General features: G+C 33.5%; 1 protein-coding gene across 1 annotated transcript; it reads left to right on the forward strand.

The window, feature by feature from the left end:
* Positions 1 to 14,341: 14,341 nt before the first annotated feature.
* Positions 14,342 to 20,233, forward strand: LOC105318728 (uncharacterized). The gene is made up of 3 exons (XM_066078053.1): positions 14,342 to 16,122; positions 16,245 to 16,309; positions 19,655 to 20,233. The coding sequence occupies exon 1, from the start codon at positions 14,570 to 14,572 to the stop codon at positions 15,893 to 15,895; it is 1,326 nt and encodes a 441-aa protein (XP_065934125.1). The 5' UTR covers positions 14,342 to 14,569; the 3' UTR covers positions 15,896 to 16,122; positions 16,245 to 16,309; positions 19,655 to 20,233.
* The last annotated feature ends 2,448 nt before the right edge of the window (positions 20,234 to 22,681 follow it).

A 22,681-nucleotide genomic window follows, 5' to 3' on the forward strand; every position in this document is an offset into this window, starting at 1 on the left:
GATTTGATACAAATTTGTGTAAAGAGTAATTAACATTTACACACTATCAAGTGATTTAAATGTTGCAAGCAGCTAGTGCATGGATGTATTGAAAAAAAGAGAGTTATGTTATATACATGTACTTCATGTCTACCATTTTAGATTGTATTTGGAAGTCAATAAACTATAGTAAATAATTTAATTATGCATGTAAGTATGCATGTGCATGCATGAGAACATAATATAATATAATTAATACCTTTTTTATATCAAGTACAATTAAGTTGTCCTTAATTATTGCTCATATGAATTACGTTCAGTTACATGTATAACAAGCATTATGGGGAGATTTGAATTGATCTATATTGAGATTTCTCTGGGTCAGTATTCTGCAAAATGTTCAGGGTTATCTTATGATGCAACTTGATCTTGACCTACTTATCTTCTATAAAGCAATCAAATAATAATCAATGGAAAATCAATGGGTTTTCAATGGGTTTTCAATGCATTTGTGTAAACCGTCCTTTTTCCATTAATTTAGCATTGAAAGATGACATCATTTAACTGGTGCAAACTAATCTGCATAAGTATTCATTTTCAATGGTGTTTCAATGGATTTTCACTGAGTTTTCACTGTGTTTTAACTGGAAACTTGAAATTCAATGGTTTTTCTTGGTAGACAATATATAATGCCATTTTATGTGACATCTTGGTAACTGGAAAAGCAATGGGGTTTCAATGGCCAGAAATAAACTGCAGAAATAATGGATGTTCAATGGCATTCTTTTCTGTAAGGGTAGTTCCAGGGGTTGGTCACAACACCAATATTGTAACAGGATGGGAGAAATAATGAAGGGATTTGAACCTGGGCCCCCTGAATCTCTAGTCAGGTGCTCTACCAACTGAGCTATCTGGCACTGGTATTCAAACCGGTCTGATCGTCACATATATAAAGAATTATTTTAAACAATGTTGTTCAATTAAAAATAACACTCACAACCTTCAGTTTTTTTCTGTAATTAATCAATATTGGCGTGCCATCAGTTCTCGCCGAGTATCATTTCTCACCAGTGCATTGTTACGTCATTTTATCAACATATAAAATTATATACGAAAATATGATGTAACAGTGCACCAGCGAGAAATGGTCCTCGGCGAGAACTGCTCGCACGCCAGTACTGCCAGTAGTCAGATTAAAAAAAGAGAATAAAAAATAACATTTAAAACATTAACAAGGACAATTTAAGTACACATCATAACTGCTAAACAAGAAAAATTATGTGAACTGGTAGAATGGTAGGCATAGTTCTAACTTGTAACCTACATGTACAAGTACATGTACCGGGTACCCGTTGGTCTGCTATACCTCTTTAATGATACAATGATCGACATCATAAAGATATTAAAGTCATGTTTTAACTCTGAAGTCTGAAGTATACAATTTTATTTACTTGAAGTTATGTCTACAGGGTATTCATGACTACATTTGGAGTCCTCTGCACAAGAATATATGATATGTTTCTAATTAGACCCTGCTTTGAATTTTGAGTTGAAAATTCACAATCTGTTATTTTTTTTCAATAGATAAATTCAGTTACCCTTTCCAGTCCCCCATGAACCTCGAGCGAGTCTAAACACCCATGAAACATGTAAAAATTACACGTTAGTAAACAAACACCCACACCATAACAAAAACATCTAACAGTGTGCACGTACTTACATGTACATCTATACTATATACTAAATTTTAACCAGTTAACAAGAAACTTTAAAAGGAGTAAAAGCCTCACCTTCTTCAGTAACATCCACATAAATCACACACTTTAATGTCCATCTTTTCTCCTTTATTACTCGTAGCTTATCAACGGCTGATCGTCGACAGAAGTGTGGCTGTCAGAATTTCCTCGTAAACGATTCACACGAGAAAAATATCCTCCTTAAACAAATATGTAGTATTGTTCCCTGTGCATGTTCATATGTTTCACAGCAAATTGAAAATGCATGTGTACACCGAAAGAATACACAACTTCTCTTCTGCATTACGGCTCTCTCTTTTCTACAATGCCGTTCGTTACTGTTTACATTCGGCGCGCGCGCGCGGGGGTCACACACAGGGGCGCCCCGACAAATAGTTGCACATAGAACGTTTAAATAATGTGTGTTCATTGAATTCATAAATGATATAGATGAAAAAAATGAAATTGAATCACAACAATTTATCTAAGACGCAACACAACGTAATGCAGTAAATGCCTGGGCCTTAATGTGGCATTTGTTCGCTTGTGTGTCTATGTAGACATATTAACTCGTTCATGTACGATTCTCACATATTTGTTTTATGAAATTTAAAGAAAAATATAGGACAGAACTTGTTTAATTTGATACCAAATGACATTATTTAATATATTAACAATAACTAAATTAATTTTTTTTCATAAAATGATAACGATTTTTGCTATCAGAAAAATACGTGTATGAGCTGCTGACCCCTAATTATAGGGGCCAGCCCTTTTTTCTTAATTTTAAATGAAAGCTCTCGTTATTCTAAACAACTTTTGTTCTATATGTATTAACAAAATATTTTTAGTTTAAAAGTTATAATACAAAAAGCAACAAAATTTCAGCCCCGAAAAAATCTTAAACTTTGGCGACAAATAGCTCAAAAACTAACAAAGAAATTACCAAAATTTTCATGCCAGCAAAACTATAAAGTGTTACCGACAATTTCGCCAAATTTCATGCATCTATCATCTGTAGTTCCCGAGATCAACTCTGGACAAAAGACCCCCCAATTTTCAATTAAAGGGCAATAACTCATAACCGGAAGTAAATTTTAAAAATTTGAAAAAAACGTCTAGAGATATTAATATCATCTACATACCCTGAAAGTTTCATAGCAATCAGACAAAAAATTTTCGAGAAATCTCGTGCACAAAATTTGCGGGAAAAAAAAAAAAATAATAATAAGAAACAGTAGAATAACAGAAGGGTTTTCCGTTGAAAAACGGAAAACCCTAAATAGTTATTCATTTTACTGGTATCTGTTTAACTGTTAAACGTGTTTAAGATGCACCCCCTCCGCAAAAAACCCAAAAATTTCAATATAGACTAAACGAGAGAGAGAGAGAGAGAGAGAGAGAGAGAGAGAGAGAGAGAGAGACTGTCAATACTCAAGACAATTAACCTAGTCCGTGACAAGCACACGCTACGCGGTGTACGTATACCATACGATCAACGGCATGATATGAAAATTTTACTTTACCCTTAAAATATAAAAAGATATTGATAGCATTTTATGTGTGTTGAATATGAAGCAACTACACATATGTCGTATCAGTAGCGAATTATAACGTTTTTTGTACCCCCAACCCCCTTTCCAACGTTTTAATGACTGTCAAAGTTAACTGTATTTGTCCCAATTGTTTTACACAAAGGTGTGAAACCATCGCACTGACAGGAAATCACTCTACGCTTGAACGCACAGAATTCACGGGTATGAGGCAGGTGGATATTCCTTGCAACAAGTGACAACCAGGAATTCTACCCGTATATCAAACAATTTATCTAACAGTAACAATATATAATTGTTTCATTTTACTGCCTTCTTAAACTGAAAAGGTGTGTAACATGTCTCTTCCCCCGAAAAGAAAGAGAGAGAGAGAATTAATTTTCTTTTTAGATAACGTTGTATACGAACTAAACTTCACAAACACAATGTCAAGCATTAAATTAAACATCATAAACAGTGTTAAATACTTTAATGTTAGACACATTTCTTTTTTTCCTTTACCTGAAAACTAATAGAACAAAACTGTTTTCCTTTATCAAGGAAGGAGCACATGGTGCAGCTCGCGGGCTGATTTGATTGACAGGTGACGCACGTGGACTCAGACTGAAACTGCATGATGGATTCAATCAAAATGTATACGGTCCCTATTCTTTTATGAATACTAAACTTAGGAAATTTTTATATTAGTATATTTCAAATGAATGCAGTGGCGTGGGGGGGGGGGGGGGGGGCTAAAGAGCTTAACACCTCTCTCTCTCTCTCTCTCTCTTTCACATAAAGATCGTAGATAAAATCAAGATCGGCGACACTCAATCAAGAAGCCTCCTCTGTAAGATAGTTGTACGGTTAGACGAAGCCGTATACGCAATTTGGAGATTTTCTTTTGTCTTGAATAGGTGTGAAAACCCCTAGAGCATGTCGTTTTCTACCCTTGGTTTGTTAATCACTATACACAGGAAATGATCGCGACTTATAAGTAATATACACACTAAAGGAAATATGTACAAAAATAGTTGGCATTTGAATTTTTTAAAAGTAACTCGAGATGTATGCATTTAATAACATGTACAACTTCACATGTTGTTTTGTGATGTATCAACCTCATTCCATTTCTTGTAAAGAAATTTCTATCTTCACGCACATCAGAACGATTAGCCATTGTTTTATGAAAATCACAGAATATACGTGTATATATCTTTTCAGGACAACACTTAGTTTAAAACTGAATAAAACCCGTGCGATGTGAAGAAGCATACAATTTTAATTATGAGTACCTTTTTCCTTTGTGTTTTAATTAGGAGAACTAATTTTCCTTTGAACATTTAAGTGTGAGCATGTGTTTTTATAAGGCTACAACTAGTCGGTCTACAGAGATGGTTGAAATCAATTTTCCGAACAAATTATAAATTTTTTTATCAAAACAATGACGCTTGCTACAGCAATTATAAGGACGTAATTTTCCGTAACATGAGCGATTAAGCCACTTTTAAAATTTGAATGAATTTTTAACGGTTTGATAGGATAAACAGATAAAATGATATTGAAAATAAAAATATACATACCTGAATATTTATAAAGTAAAATATTTATTTTAAGTAAATAAGTCTTAATAATTTTACATTTTTTTTGTTAGATTTTAAAATTTAATTTAATCGTTTATCGATATATCAATAAGTTAGTAAAGCATGATTTTTCAACCACCTGCAGGCATGGCTCATTTCACCTTGGATTGTACAGATGACAGCTTTAAATAATTATAATTCAAATATTACCCCAGTATTACCAAATAAACAGCGAATATTTAAAACAAATATTTACCTTCAAAATATGTGATTTTCTCTAAAAGGATCATGATTATCTTTATGCATTCGTTAACTTACATTTATGTTTAATGCATGTTATATTTTTTTCATCGAGGGAGATAACTCGTGTTCCTTTTCGATACTTTTTAACACCTGTAATCGATCGTTCAAACCGCGGGGGTGTTGTCATTATGGGTGATTGAACCGCGGGGGCACGCGGTTTTTACCTGAGACAGGTATTTAAACCGCGTTGCAATTTGGACCGCGGGGGTGCGCGGAAAATACGGGATCCGCGTTGACGGTACTGTATGTCAACAAAGAGAAGATTAAGTAAAGCCGAAACGAGTAAATAAGTTTTCTGACGTAATGAAAATAGAATAATCTTCGCGAGTCGCTAAAGTGTCGCTCTGATAACATAAAGAATTTATCTTCAAAGGTTTGCCTGAACGAGGAATTTGTCAGTTTATTTAACAAATTAACTTATTGTCCGACAATCTGTCGTAACATAATAATTTCCAGAAAAGTGTCAAATTATTTAGATGCCATGGTTATACAATTAAAAAGTAAAACGCTACCAATAAATTTCCTCGATTAAGAAATAAAGTAAAACTTTTAACAGTGAGAAAAAATACAAAGCATTTAAAATAAGTAAAATTTAAATGATTTCGAAATAAAAATTGTAACTCTAAAATGCTAAAAATGGAAAAATTAACTTGTGCTGAATTAACATTCAGAAATTATAACCTGTTTGTTACATTAAAGTTTTAAAATTCAGAGAATTTAAAACTATCTATAACAATTGAAAACCTAAATTACTGAAAATAAATAACATTTCATTCAAGCTTACCTAATGGAAAAGAGAAACAATTCCGTAAAATTAAAACAAGTTCTTTATTCTTTAGACGTCGGATGGAAAGTGAATTAAGTAAATTCACCAACCATCCGGCTTAATTTGGAATTGCTCTCATTGACCAATCAGGATTATCATACTTGATTTAAATGCTAGCGGGCTAATTTCACAGAATTTCTTCTATGAGCTGACACTGATTACTAAAGGCCAAAAAGGTGATAAAGTCAATTAGATGAATTTCGATGTACGTATGTCAACAAAGAGAAGATTAAGTAAAGCCGAAACGAGTAAATAAGTTTTCTGACGTAATGAAAATAGAATAATCTTCGCGAGTCGCTAAAGTGTCGCTCTGATAACATAAAGAATTTATCTTCAAAGGTTTGCCTGAACGAGGAATTTGTCAGTTTATTTAACAAATTAACTTATTGTCCGACAATCTGTCGTAACTAAATAATTTCCAGAAAAGTGTCAAATTATTTAGATGCCATGGTTATACAATTAAAAAGTAAAACGCTACCAATAAATTTCCTCGATTAAGAAATAAAGTAAAACTTTTAACAGTGAGAAAAAATACAAAGCATTTAAAATAAGTAAAATTTAAATGATTTCGAAATAAAAATTGTAACTCTAAAATGCTAAAAATGGAAAAATTAACTTGTGCTGAATTAACATTCAGAAATTATAACCGTTATAGATAGTTTTAAATTCTCTGAATTTTAAAACTTTAATGTAACATAATGACAATTCCATAGCTGTAAATGGTCCTCTCTCCACCAAACTTTTAAAAGTAGCGGAAGCATCTTGTGATTCTTATGCAACTGGTCGTCTTTGATGCAGACATTGAGCAGATTACAGTTTTTAGCTCAACTGAGCAAAAAGCTCAAGTAAGCTTTTCTGATTACGTTTTTGTCCGGCGTCCGTCTGTCTGTCTGTAAACGTTTAACATGTTTGACTTCTACAGAACCACTGGGCTAATTTCAACCAAACTTGACAGAAAGCATCATTGGGTAAAAATAATACAGTTTTTTAAAACTTCTAAAAGGAGATATTTAAAATTATTGAAAAAGAGCTATTGTGAATATCAATTGAATCGACCTGTAGGGGAATTGTTTTTCTTGATTTGAAAATTAATTTTTTTTATTATTTTCTATCGTACATATTTCTAAATTTTTCGACTTTGCATTTTGAACCTATCATTTTGCTCTTTCAATTTTATCATTAATCTTCAAAGTTGGCGATAAAATGGTTTATTTCTGCATGGTTTGTGGCCTAGATATCCTTCAGGACCAGCCTGCCCCTTAAAAAGATATTTTGATAGGTTGTGTTCAACGAAATAAATTAAGGAGGCTGGGGTGTCCAAAAAAATGTCTCCAAATTTCACCAAATTTGCAGAAATGTTTCATATAATCTTAATTAATTTTACATTTTAATATGAAAGACCACATCAAAATCACCGTTAATTTTATCATTTATTGCATCTGAAGAAATTGCACATTATGTAAAAAAAAAAAAAAATTGAAAAATATATGAAATATAAATAAAGGCAAAAAACATACCAATAACATCACAAAAAATTTACACAATAAGAAAAACTTAACATTATTTGTTATAAAGAAAAATATCACAATTTTACCAAAAATATATGTAATACAAATGCAAATATGTAAAACAAAAAAGAAGTAGCCACAAGATTATTTCCAAATTTTAACAAAATAATAATCAATGGATGTGGAATAAAGATTGGGCATTAAAAAAAATTTTGATGGTGAAATTAAAAAAAAAAGAAATAAAAAGAAAATTTTATAACAAAATATTTGGAGTTTTACAAGTTATCTCCCTTTGAAAAGTTAGAAAATAAAATAGTTTTTTTTTGCATCTTGTAACCTTTGGTTTACAATCAATTGACTCTTTAAAAAATGCTTCAATACTATCATATCCATTTCTTTCTAAAGACAATTTCAGTATGATGTAAGAGTTATAGAACATTAAAGTGAAAATCTTTTTTGTATAGAGATTAAAACGCTTTAAAATGACAGCCACCCCAGCCTCGTTAAGATAGAATTAAACAGCTTTTTAAAATTAACCGCATTTATAAACACATTTTCTTTTTTATGCAGAATTGTGCATTTTGTAAATTTAATTTCGATCTTCTTCCTTAAATGCACATTTGCTCTTTGAATTAAAGATATCGATGGAAAAAGTATATATCCTACATGTAAAAGCAATCAACCGGAAATACATCTTGGTGTAAGCACGCTTTGTTTTAGGACAAGAATCATTCACTCTGTGTTACTCGAAACAGGTGCCACGTAAGAAAACTGTTGCGTTTGCTTTTCCAGAACATCTATAGGAAATGGTACAATTGTGAGAGAAGTACTGCAAAGTAGCTTCGGGTCATTCTTTGCAAAGCATGTGTGCATTGGTGACATTTTATGCCAAACATGCTGGAGTAGGGTTTATAGATCATCATTCTCTCTGGTATTTCTGTTGAAAAAAACTAAGACTTCGTGCATTATTTGTAGCAAAGAGTCAAAGGGTTTGCGACCTTTGAAATCGCGTCACGCGAGACTTTCGATATTTGCTAAATTAAATATGTCCCTGGCTGTAAATAAACGTATATGAAGAACACGTATCGTGTTATAGAGAGTAAAATATAAAGATAATCAAGTAAAAAAGTGACCATAACTCTTACAGCTCAGACAACGACTGTGAAACTTTTTTTTCAATCACAACAGATTACGAGAACTAGAATCTCAGAGTTTACTGTGTATGGCTAAAGATCTCAAGAAGTGGAACGGAAAGCGATATGGTTCTTTGGTAAAGACAGAAACTAATACCGGTACTGTAGCTCAAGCTTGTATGGAAGCATCATCTAATAAGGTAAATTAACTCATGGCTCCATTGGGTAAGCTGGGGCCACGATGGGGGTTTAGATTTCACATCATAATATAGAGAAAAACTGAGTGGAAGCATCCTGAGGTAAGCTAGAATCAGGTTTGTTCAAATCATGATCATCTGGGGTAGGGTTGGGGGTCGAAATTTTATTTAGTAATATATAGATTAAAAATTTTAAAATCTTCTTTTAAAAATTGACCGGTTAGAAAAGCTTCAACTTGAATGGAAGTACCATCAGGAAGGGAAGATTCAAGTTTTTTCATATCATGACCCTCCCCCCCCCTCCCACCCCAAGAAGTAGGGAGGGCGTGCAAAAGGGAACAATTTTGTAAATAGGAATATATAGAGAAAAATCAATAATATCGTTTTCTCTAACACCAATCAGCCCGTCAAGCCTTTGATCTATTTGAAGCATTCTCAGGTAGGATAAATTCAGGTTTTTTCAAATCATGTCCCACAGGGATGAGACGGGGCCTCAATGGGAGTAGGATATTTACATATAAGAAAATATATAGAAAAAATACTTGAAATCTTTTATTACACCGATCGACCAGACAAGTTAGAACTTTGTTAAAGCGTCCTCGGGTATCTTAGATTCAAGTTTTTCAAATCATGATTCCTAGGAGTAGGATTGGGTGTTAATGCGGGGTCAAATTTTTTTTTTACTTTTTTATGTAGAGAAAAATCTGTAAAAATCTTCTTAAAAACAGATCGGCTAGAAAAGTTATAACTTGTGTGAAAGTGTCCTTAGGTATGTTAGATTTAATTTAGTTTATTACCCATTTGGGTAGGATGGGGTCACAGTGCGGGTCGAGAATTTTCATCAGAATATACAAAGAAAATTTACTAAAAATCTCCTCCTCAAAACCGATCGGCCAGAAATGCTTAAATTGTGTGGAAGCATCTTCAGGTGGGGTAGATTAAAATGTGTTCAAATCTTGATTCCAGGGGGTAGGGTGGGGTCACAATGGGGGAGGGTGCGTCATTTATTTCATCGGAATATGTAAAGAAAAACTGATTGGCAAAAAAAGCTAAGACTGCCAGAAAACTTCTCTTTTGATAAATAAGTTTTAGGATAGAGGCTAGGTACCATTTGATACCTATAACTTGTAATTTAGAACCGTTGATGATTCATGCATAAACCGGCGTTTTAATCCTATATTTGTCACGTTTCCAAAACGGAAGGAAATTATCGATTTGCATCATGAAATCTATTTTATAAACAATATAAACTCATAAAATAATATATTTAATATTGTATGATATAATATAAACATATACTAACATTTTAACTATATTTTATAACAATCGTTTTTCCTTCTTTGCTCCAACTAAGGGATACATGGCGCGTTATACACCCCTGACACAAGGACTAGTAATCACTTAAAAGGGTATTTGTTCCAAATTCTCAACAGGGCGTAGACGGATGCCATAATGGACTCAGGAGACTGGATAATCTAACAAATTAATAATTAGATCTACCTAAAACTTTAACGATTAGTAAATAGAAAATTCATATATTCATCCCCGTACTGCAAACAAGCAAATGAAGGTTCTTTTAAGGAGATCAACAAAGACTAAAATGGCCCAACCATCCAGCCCTAGTTAAGCCAGAATTATGTTTTACCCGATGTTGTCTCGGTGAGCTATAGGCGACTTAGCAATGTTACATATGTAGTGGCGGATTTAGAGGGGGGCTCACCCGGCGCGTGCCCCCTCTAAAATTGTCAAAATATAGTTAAATCATACTCCTTCGGACAAAAAAAATGTACAACTTGTGAGTTTTTATTATGAAATTTTTGGGAACTCATGGGATTTCTCTACACTAAACTGATTTCAAAGATGTAGTATTAACAAAAACCCGTGTGTAACGTACATAGAAAGCTCTCCTTGGGTTCAGATGTGACCAGTCACTCGACTTAAAGTAATTGGTTATACAAGGTTGTCTTTAAAACGACTCTTCCATGTTTATTATACGAGTTACTTTACAAGCCGGCCTGGTTATCTTTTTTTAACTTGAAATTCATAAACATTGAACTTGATATTCTTAAACTGATTAATTTACAGGCACTCGTGAGAAAAAAGTAAAAAGAAATTTTTCCTATATTCTGCATGGCAGAGGGTTTTGTTGGGATATTGCAGGTCTTATGTTAACAAACGTTTGACAATTAAAAATTGCCCCCTGGGCCCCCAACAGGGCTGCCCAGACCCCTTGCCTAAAACTGGCGCCCCCTCTAATTTCAAATCCTGGATCCGCCCCTAATATATATGTCTTGCAGGATGTATTTGTTTCCTTGATTAACTTACAAACATAAAGCAGGCCGAGTATAGATGACCAATGTTGATTTCAAGTAATGATATCCAGAAATTGGTGTTTGCTGTGTCTTACATCTAGAAGGAATCCAGTGGTTATTGGACGGCAGATAAATTAGTCTTAGAGTCTGTATTTATGGCAATTTTAGGCAAATTAAGTCACTCGATCACCATGATTGTTTATTATGTGCAAAAAATTTGTTGTTTAAAAATAAAATTATGATTATAAAATTCTTGAGCATTTCTGCCAAAACCAAGTAGCGTCATTCCATTTCCGCGTATAACAAGTCAACTTTGTTTATTTATTTATTTATTTTTTTATTTTGTAGAAAACTAAAAATCCTGAAAGGTACCCATATAACGCCGGTGTAACGTAGAATAATGACCCTCGTAGAATAATGACCGGGGTCATTTTTCGACGTAGAATAATGACCCCTGGGTCATTATTCTACGCAGAAAAATGACCCCCGGTCATTATTCATTGAGAAAAATGACCCTTTTGCCTGAAGAATAAGTGTCATTTTCATAAAATTGAGCACACTCTACATGAAGAAAAGTGAGCCCTGTAGAATAATGACCTCATTAAAGATTAAAGTTTTTCAGTATATTATTTTATTATTTGTTATTTTTATTATTAGTCTTTACAATATTGTAAATTTTTTTATGCAATCAAAAAAGGCGAAGGCGAAAGTTCGAAGTTGCGAAGGAGCGATAGTGGTATCGCTCCTTCGCACTTTCGCCATCGCATCTTCGCGCTTCGCTGTCGCATCTTCGCACTTTTGCTTCTTCGACCTAAAGGCAAAAGTGCGAAGGTCGAAGTGGCCCCATCGGAACACTATAAAAATCTGATGCTTGCAGGCATCGTACTCGCCAAGGTTTTCCGATTAATCCATGCTATTATCAATCTAATTAGATTGTGCTATTATTGGTACGCATGCGCTAGGCCAGCGTGCTTACTATGAATGTTTATATTTTAATGTGTACATGTGACATATATGTTTACCAGTGCTGGCTATGCCTAATCATTATATACTCCACATAAAATGTAATGTCCACCATAATGTATACATATGCACTTCCAGACTCCTGACACTTACCAGCCGTCTGTTTACCGTGGATCAAGCACGTAACATTCTAACTTCATTAAGCAACACTCCTTGCTTATGCATGGATCTGAAGGGGGAGAGGGAGTCCGCCCCCAGAAAATTCAATATCAATAATTTCACACAGTAAAAGGGGAGAGGGGGTCCGGACCCCATCCCCCCTGGATAATTAAATTTTATTAATTTTATAAAATAAAATTTCCAAAATATGCCTCAGAACCCTTTAAACGATAGAGAGCTCCGCAATTATAAAAAGGCGAAGGCGAAAGCGCGGAGATGCGAATGCGAGAGTGCGAAGTTGCGAAGGCGAAGGAGTGATAGTAGTATCGCTTCTAGGTTTTCGCAACTTTGCACTTTCGCCTTCACATCTTCGCGCTTCGCATCTTCGAACTTTCGCTTCATCGCCGTCGCACCTTCGCATTTTCGCCATCTTAACTTTGCACTCTCGCATCTTCGCCCTTTAGACGAACGTGCGAAGGTCGAAGTGGCCCCATCGGAACACTATATGTATCTCATTATTACGATTGACAACACATTAAACTTATTTCGAGATACAAGACACTATAAAACAAAATTCTGTTTATTGGCGATGAAAGAGTAGACTCGATATTGTTCATGAATTATACTTGCATTGACGGTTTTCCGCTTCTATAAACTGCTGGGTATGCAAGTGCATCACCCAAAATTAATGATGAAACCAAAATTATGAAAAGTTTACTCCATTGTTAGGCACTATAACCAAGCTGAAGTTAGCAGGTACTATCAGTAGCCATTACGCCAGTAGAAGTTAACGGCCAACAAGGAAAATCGTCAAAGTACTGAGAGTACTCGAACAGAAAATATATTTTACTTTATCATCGGCATATTTTAATTAACATCAAGATGATTATTGCATCAATAGTTTGTATTAGTGTTGACAACTTTGGATGCAGTAAAGATCGTGTGATCAAAATCAAGGGGGATATAAACCCCCTAATACGAGTCCGAACCCCTTATCAACGCTTTTAGAGACAATCTCTTCTTATTATAATCGATCAGTGTTTATTATCTATTTAAGATATACTATAGTCAGGTACTCGTCACACATTTGCTCTAAAAGAATAAAGTCTATTCATGATCACAAATACAACATTGCAACAAATGTTTAGAATATCGATGCTTTTATATTACGTAGAAGAAAACAAAACTAACGTAAAAGGATTTTTTTAAAAATCACTCCCCCTCCCCATAAATGTAGATAAGAAGTATTCATATTCCTACGTTACCTGCCTCCTTAGTCCTTTTCCATGAAAATATATAAATGTATTATTCTGCGATTGACAATTCATTCACTAATGAAAATTGCTTATATTATTACAACAATTATTCTTTCATGATTAATGTTCGTTAATTATCACACAATATCCTCATTGTGTATGAATTTGTTTTTCTTTATTTGCGTCATTACCCGCCATATGTCGAACGAGAGAAGTGACGTAACTGTTAACAATCAATTTGTGGCAATGTAAGCGTGTTTTGAGTGTACTTGCTATACAGATATGAAAAACTATATACAGCGATTTATTTACAAGTTCAGTGTTTATAACTTCAAAATCAGATGAACAGACTGAAAATTCAAGTAATTTCAATGTCATATCTTAGATACGAGGTAACTAATTTCTATTCTTGTGTACAACGGGGGTCATTTTTCTACCGGGGGGGGGGGGGGGGTCATTTTTCTTCATGTTTAACATGAAGAAAAATTACAATAGTGGGTCTTTTTTCTTCTGAAAAATCCAATTATTCTTCAGCAAGGGGGGTCATTATTCTACGTCGAAAAATGACCCCCGGTCATTATTCTACGGGGGTCATTATTCTTCATTACACCTGCCTATTATAGTTTATATCTTTTCATATCATGACTGCTATAATGGCTGTTTTACATTGCCAGAACCGATCGACGGGGTCTATCCGTCAACCCGTGCTACGAAGACAGTGTGACAGACAGAAAACCCTTGGGTTCTAACAATGGCTCTTAACAAATAAGAGTTACCTCTCCTGAGCAATAAGCATTAATAGAGATGTCAAAATTACTTAAATATGAAAGCCCCGCCTACAAACAGAAGTTAAAATCGTATAAATGTCGACAGAGCGAATTCTATTTAAAGTCCGACGCAGAGCACTGTAAAGCAGACAGCAAATGGGATTTCCGTACGCCACGCGGTATATATATATCATGTTTTGTTTCTCACTCAAGGCCGTTTGGTTTGGGTTAGAGATGCACAGAATGCGCCATTGCGTGGATCGATTCCTTGTTAATCGGTAGTGTTGACTTGTTGAGTACTTGGTTTAACAAAGAATGAACCACGCAGAACAAGAAATCCTTCGACGTTTCCACCACACGTTAGTAAGCACTATTCGGGCAGAGTACCTTGTGACGCTGTTATATTCCAAAAGGGTTATTGATGACAATCTGCAGAGAAAAATTCTTTCTCAGGAGGACACTGCTCCGAATGTCAAAATTTTGCATATGTCCGATCTTCTAGAACAAGTGAAGCTTCACTGTTCGTGGCAGGATTTTTTAGAATGTCTTGATACCGCAGGGTTTCCTTTTCTAAGACGGGAGATGGAAAAATTCAGTATTGGTGTAAATTCCCGTCAACCTCAAATTTATAATTCATCCTTTGATTCATTAGCTGAAAAACTGAAGGCAAAGATTCATAATTCTGAGGCGCGATTAATTAATTGTGACATACGATGCTGGGCAAATAGACTGCTGAAAACAATACAGTCTGATAGTCCTGGGAGTATCTTAGAACAGCGTAAACATGCCGATTGTTGTTATGTTTTATTAGATTGTTTAGCGGTCCTAGAAAGAACCCATTCTTCCCAAAAAGAGCTTTGGAAATCACCTGTATATCCTCAAATGGAGAGTCTGATATCTAAAACGTCTAACCCACTGGTCAGTAGAATTCGTCATCATGCTCGGTTTGGAGTCGCCCTATTTCTTGGTGACCAAGACCAACGGGCGCAGGAATACCTGGATGCATCCGTGACTGATGCCAAAACGTTTATTAACTCCGGCCGTGATGTTGGAAATTGTATTTTTGCTTTGGTAAATTACAGACTTAAACGATTTGCAGAAACAACAGCGCAAGAGGAAAAACTGAAAACGCTGGATCTAGTTGAGGAAGGTCTTCGCCATTTCGAAAACGAAGAAGACGAAATACGAAACAATTGGAGAGGGGTGTACTATGATAAGAAATTGTCATGTCTGCTCGGTCTGAAACCTCCTGGTCGTTGTAATTCAATCGCGAATATTTCAAAGAAGGACTTACAAATAGCAAAGGATGTTCTTTGTGAAATGGAAAAAAGACTCAGTGAGCTAGATAATCGGAGAAAAATCCATTTCTACATAGCTAAAGCCCACCTAACTGAAATGGAATCGAAACGAATTGCACGAGCATATTTAGAAGAGGCGTTTGAGCTCTCTAAGAAAGGTAGATATTTTTCAGAACATCAAATTGTATCTGAAATGTTAGGAGAAAATGTTCCAGAGGTCAATGAAATGGACTATTTAGAAGCAGGTAATGATCAGGGCATTACAGAGCAGTGTACAGAGACTCCTTCCCTCTTGGCTGACTGTGTTTCTGACATTTCCGAGAAACTGAACATCGATGACTAGAAAACTGTGTCCCCCAGTTAGAGAAAAATGTCCGCCAGTGACGAGTCACAAGGCAGAGTGTGTAAAAGAATTATCTCAAAGAGATTACATGATGGCCATTTCTAACATTCTAACATTCACATTTCTTCACTAGTTTCAGAAAAGTTGTGACATGCTTTTGTTAATCAAATATGATTTTGACTTATCCCTCTCAGGAAAAAAAACTGCAGTGAAAAAAAAACACTTTGGTAAGTTCTTTAATATGAAAAAATACTGAAAATCCATCTGTTATTTCTTTTATCAACTAAAACGTGTTATGTCTACCAAATGTCACAGTTTTATGATAAAGAATTATGTTACAACATTTCAGATTTCTAACATTATTGGAACTGAACTAAGCAGAAGAGATTCAAATGAAGTATAGCATTCATAAAAGTGAGTATATTTTGCATATTTCTCTAGAAATGGTAGTTAAAAAGAGCATGTTCATGAATTGAGATATGAACAGTCAAATTTTGGTTAAATTGCTTATCAAAAGTCAACCAAAATGTGGATGCCTGTTCAGGTGTGTTTATAATTAAACCGCCAAAATAAAATGTATGAATTGTATTACGTGGCCATCGATACACAAATCGATGTAAACAAAAACATTGCATCAGCCTCACTCATAACCTAAACCACAGAATAGCAAGAGCTGCATTTCACGTTTAGTTTACAGCTGGCTGTCTATTAGAAGTACTTTTGTAAAGCATTTTAAACAATGGCCACGGCCATGTAGCCCCCTTAAATACGTTTTATTGGTGTGTAATACTTTATTAAAGATATTCACAAATTTTAATATTTGAAATCCAAAGTGCCTCATTGCAAAATAAGAAATTTTGGGTTTCTTTTTTGTGATGAAAAAATATAGTTATATCATTCTTGTATTCTATGGGTGATCTCTATCATTTTGTGATCTGCCAGTCGTCTGATGGAAAGACTTAAAATTTTTACGGTTCTTAAAATTTTCAGGTATTTTACATCTAAATAACTTTACTTTGATTATATAAACTATTGTGTTCTGTATAATCCATTTTTAGTTGTCGTAAAATGTTTCAAAGAGTGTCTATATTCCCTTTAAAAAAATACGTATCTAGGTAATACTAAATGGAATTGAGGATGTATGGTATTGTTGTAAACTGAAGTCGTATTAAGCTGTAAATCTGCACAATGTAATTCCATCTGTTTTTAGAGGGTACACTGTGAATGACATTGAATTTTTTATAAACTGTTCCCCGGACTGCATTTTTATCCTTTTTACATCACATGTCATTATTGATCTGGTAGCTTCTCATATTACCTATGATTCATGTTTTAGCATTCTTTAATTTAACATCTGCTGTGGATGAAAAAAAATGATCCGATACACAAAGTTGCATGTTGTTATTGAGATAGCAATCAATTTAACTAAGGAGCCTTATTTTGATAACCAGTTACAAAGAATGTACAGCTCAGGAGCATTTAGTAAATAAAACAAATAACTAATATTCTTGTAAATCTAGTTATGATCATCATTTTAGTAAAATATGACAATGGGATTAAAAATGTTGGAGGAGATGTTGCATCAGAATATCTCTTTAATGTATAACTTGTTGAGATAAGCTTTGCTTGATGCAATGTTAGTTGTAAATTCTTTTAAGTTGTACATATAGCAGGCTATATATATTCATATCAATTCATTAAGTGTTGGATAACATAGACAAAATCAAAATGCCTTATTTATCGATAGAGTCTGAAAATGGCCGCGGCCATGTAGCCCCCTTAAATACGTTTTATTGGTGTGTAATACTTTATTAAAGATATTCACAAATTTTAATATTTGAAATCCAAAGTGCCTCAATGCAAAATAAGGGATTCTGGGTTTCTTTTTTGTGATGAAAAAATATAGTTATATCATTCTTGTATTCTATGGGTGATCTCTATCATTTTGTGATCTGCCAGTCGTCTGGTGGAAAGACTTAAAATGTTTACGGTTCTAAAAATTTTCAGGTATTTTACATCTAATTAACTTTACTTTGATTATATAAACTATTGTGATCTGTGTACTCCATTTTTAGTTGTCGTAAAATGTTTCAAAGAGTGTCTATATTCCCTTTAAAAAAATACGTATCTAGGTAATACTAAATGGAATTGAGGATGTATGGTATTGTTGTAAACTGAAGTCGTTTTAAGCTGTAAATCTGCACAATGTAATTCCATCTGTTTTTAGAGGGTACACTGTGAATGACATTGAATTTTTTATAAACTGTTCCCCGGACTGCATTTTTATCCTTTTTACATCACATGTCATTATTGATCTGGTAGCTTCTCATAATACCTATGATTCATGTTTTAGCATTCTTTAATTTAACATCTGCTGTGGATGAAAAAAAATGATCCGATACACAAAGTTGCATGTTGTTATTGAGATAGCAATCAATTTAACTAAGGAGCCTTATTTTGATAACCAGTTACAAAGAATGTACAGCTCAGGAGCATTTAGTAAATAAAACAAATAACCAATATTCTTGTAAATGTAGTTATGATCATCATTTTTGTAAAATATGACCATGGGATTAAAAATGTTGGAGGAGATGTTGCATCAGAATATCTCTTTAATGTATAACTTGTTGAGATAAGCTTTGCTTGATGCAATGTTAGTTGTAAATTCTTTTAAGTTGTACATATAGCAGGCTATATATATTCATATCAATTCATTTAATGTTGGATAACATAGACAAAATCAAAATGCCTTATTTTCAGATATAAAGTTATAAGACATAGTTAGTTCTACGAAGCATGAATAGAATAGAATTTATTTCCACATCAGTTAAGTAAAAATAGATCAGATCCTAGTAAATTTTACATATAATTAATAAGGTCATTGTTTGGTTTGTTGAATAATAAAATAATACATGCAACCTAGAAAAAATAAAGTAAGTCTGATTTCAATGTCGTTATGCCTTAAGGTAAGTCATTGAAAAAAATGAAGTTGTATGATCTCATTGATCTTTAATGTAAGTCTCTTTTAATAACAAATACTAGCAAAGGGCCCTGGTTAACCGTTACAAATCCCTCTTTAGAAATTCAGTTTAAATGCATTGAGTTCAAGGGTATTTTTGCTTTCCGTCTCGACAACTCAACACTCTGCATGGGACGGGATTTAATTCACTCATCTAGAACTACATGCCTCCGGTTTTGTTGGTCTGTTAATATAAAAAGGTTTCTGCTTTTTTTAATCATGGTCAATAGAAAATTTCTATTTGCTTTCCTTCAAAGTTTTTTAAGATGATCCTCATGAATTTCGGCGACTAAATTCCTTTTTATACATTAGAATTTTAGAGGCCCAGTCTGTAAAGTTTCTCAAATATATTGAAGCCAACCTGTATATTTAAGAATACACTGTGTTTTACTATATTCAAAAGAGGTTCAATTTAAGACAGGAACTCTGTTTTGCATGTAGGTAGTACCTTTTACTTGTAACCGATGAACAAAATGTCGATAAGTAGCGCCTGTTACTTAGTTCTCATTTACTATATAGTACCCAATGACATACTTTATCTTTATTGCTGTCTTGAATATAATGCATGTTTAATATACTTAAAAATCTACTTGATTAACCACAGGTACATGATGTAATTCTTTCTATAATTATAATTATATACCTATGATATAGGGTGTTTATATTCATTAAGAGAAATTTATAAATTACGTCAGGTGCCTGTGAAATTTACACTTACTCTTGTTGTTTTATTTTTACAGCTGTAGACAAACCTAGAACTGACCAAAATTTTCGATGACCAAAGGAATACAACAGTATTCAATATACGACACTCAACTCAATGCCTGATACCAAAAAACTACGGGGAAGAGGGACCTTACAATGTATACCTTCACAAGACTTAGTCTTGCATTTCAACAAGCACCAGAAAAATGCTGTAAACTACGGACTTATGACCATTAGACGTACATGTAGTTCTTCTTGTCTAACAGGCTCTAGGAGCAAAAACAGCATTCTTCTTAGAGCAATATAAAATCAGTTAATTTTTTTTAAATATAATATTTCTTATAGATTCCTTCTCTTTGTTTATTCTACGAGTTTTGTTTCAACTTTACAACAACAACAACAAAAAGTCTGAGCAAGACAGAAAAAACAAAGAGGAAATTTGATACATGTGATCCGGCGGATGTCAGCATGCAATAACGATATTATGCAATAGTCAGGTCAATGCTGTTATGGAGTATTAAATAACATTTAGTAGGCATCGATATTACGTGCACCAAGCCTGTAAAACCTTACAAATGTGTGTAGTAGAATATCATAAAACTATGTCCTAAACACGAGTTGTCATTTCAATCATGTTTACACAATTACCAAAAAAAAAACCTGTTGCTATTATTACTTTGTTTCATTAATGCTACACTTGTACTTTCTTTGTGTCATGACCGGAAGTTACAAATCCTGTTTATGTACTGATATGTGTGCATCCAAGTTATTAACCAGACAAAATTGGAAATGGGAGGAATTTTATAGAAATGAGCACATAATTTGACAGACTGCCAAGTAATTGCAAAGTTTGTTTTCAGAAAGTATATGTTCTATTTCGTGCAAGCGACTTGCAAGTGGTAGGTTTATAACAGCAACAAGCAAGATATGAGATAACAGTATAGAGACATGGGCGAGACAAAAACGTAAACACATAAAGATGCTATATCTAAAAACTGAACCACTCGTTTATAGATAGATACACAAACAGGAAATCTCCCATTGACGTTCTCCGTATATTCAAGTCTCTTTCGTTACTTGTACATGTATAAAGATTATATAAAACAGTTGAAAGACACATGTCACAAATACATCTACACTGCTAAAAAAAGATTCGCTAATCGCCTACAGGTTTATAAATCGTATTGATTTGATATGCAATTTTTTTTAAAGCAACTGTCCTTGTAAATCCAAAGAGACAGGTCTATCTGAAGCGGTTATCTTCCTGCTCTGGCATCTGACGATCTAGAAAAAAATCATTCCTTCTGTAACTATAGTGACCATGATATATGCTTCTAATAATGTCAAGAGAGTTCATATCATATCAAAGTTGTGCGTACCTTGATTGTACAAAGACTTTTTTGGAACTAGAAACCGTTGCAAAAATTAATGGGAGCTTTTAAGGGGCATGGTCACGATTTTGGTCAAATTCCATTTTTCTGTTTTTATTATTTACAATGCTTTAGAAGTGCATATCTAGTGATCAAATTAAATTTGACTGTCAGTCGTAGAGTTATAAGCAAGATACAGGGTTCACAATTTTTTGTTATCTAAATAAGGCTCATGCCCTGTTTTTGTTTACATAGGTTGAATATACCAGTTACAAATCTTTATCAAGCTGATTTGTCCATCCTTTTATTCATTTTAAGCATAAATAAACAGTTTCTAACGTTTAACAAATTCACTTTAGGTCTAAATTGAAATTTTTACTTCAAAATTTATAATGAAAACAAAAGTTTTGTATACATAGCAAGGTATTGTAGGCTCTGTAACTCGCTTATAACTCAACGAATGACACTCAAATTTTGGTAGCTTATTTAAAATGTCTTAGTGAAGCATTGTAAACATTAAAATCAAAAAATAATTTTTGACCAAAATTGTGACCATGCTTCTTTATATATGATTGAATGTCGGTATTCCTAACAACTCCTTTCTCAATTGAGCTGGCAGATTTATAATTAAACTCGAACCCCAAGCTTTCCCTTGAAATGCATAAATATAATAAAACCTTATTGAAGAAAAAACGACCTATTATTAGACTGACTCCATATCTTTATCAGCGAGTACCTCTTAATCAATTATGTACAAGAAATCATATTGACGCAAGCGTCAAATGGGCCGCAAAAAATATAATTGTTGTATGAATCATTGGTTGTTTACATAAAAACACACCACAAAGAAGAAAATAAGAGTTGGTTGTACTAATTTTTATGGTAAATTTTAATATACTTTCAGCAACTTGTTTTGAAGTTGAACATTTTACTATTATCATACAGAATCGATTTCGTTATTGTAAGCATTTCTAACGGAAATTGTATGATCATTGCAATAGTATGAAGTAATGGAGAGCACATTGCTTTGTACATTACTCTAATAAAAGTTCAACTAATCATTTTTCATTCGGAGATTATGTACTTCAAACTATTTTGGTTTTTTTGTTGTTGCATTGTACTGAATGAAAACTGAATGCATTAGTTTAATATATGATTTCAAGGGACCTCATAATAAAATAAAAATTGATTAGTTCAAATTTTCCAGTCAATTCAAATTTTCATTTCTGTCATATTCTTGCGTAAATAATTGATATAATGTCATTTCATGATATTTTCTACCACATTTTACATGGAAATATAATAATACACATGCAAAGTCATTTTATTTGACACGGCAGATAGAAATTCAGATTTCCACCAGATTTTCTACCACATTTTACATGGAAATATAATAATACACACGCAAAGTCATTTATTTTGACACGGCAGATAGAAATTCAGATATATCATTTAAATATAATTTAATGACATTCAGGTCTTTAGTATTTCAGGTCTTTAGTATGTCCCGCATACCGATCCTGGTGCATTGTTTTGATATGAACGAAGAACTCCGAAATATTCCGAATAGATTATAGTCTCGATAAAACGCGCCAAATACGACAATCTACTAAGTATGACCTACTTTCCATTTACGAGTAAAACAAAAAATATGTGATATTTTCTAAAAGGCATAAAAATATTTCTACATGC

Source organism: Magallana gigas, chromosome 3, assembly GCF_963853765.1.
Source record: "Magallana gigas chromosome 3, xbMagGiga1.1, whole genome shotgun sequence".
In the NCBI taxonomy this organism is placed as follows: Eukaryota; Metazoa; Mollusca; class Bivalvia; order Ostreida; family Ostreidae; genus Magallana; species Magallana gigas.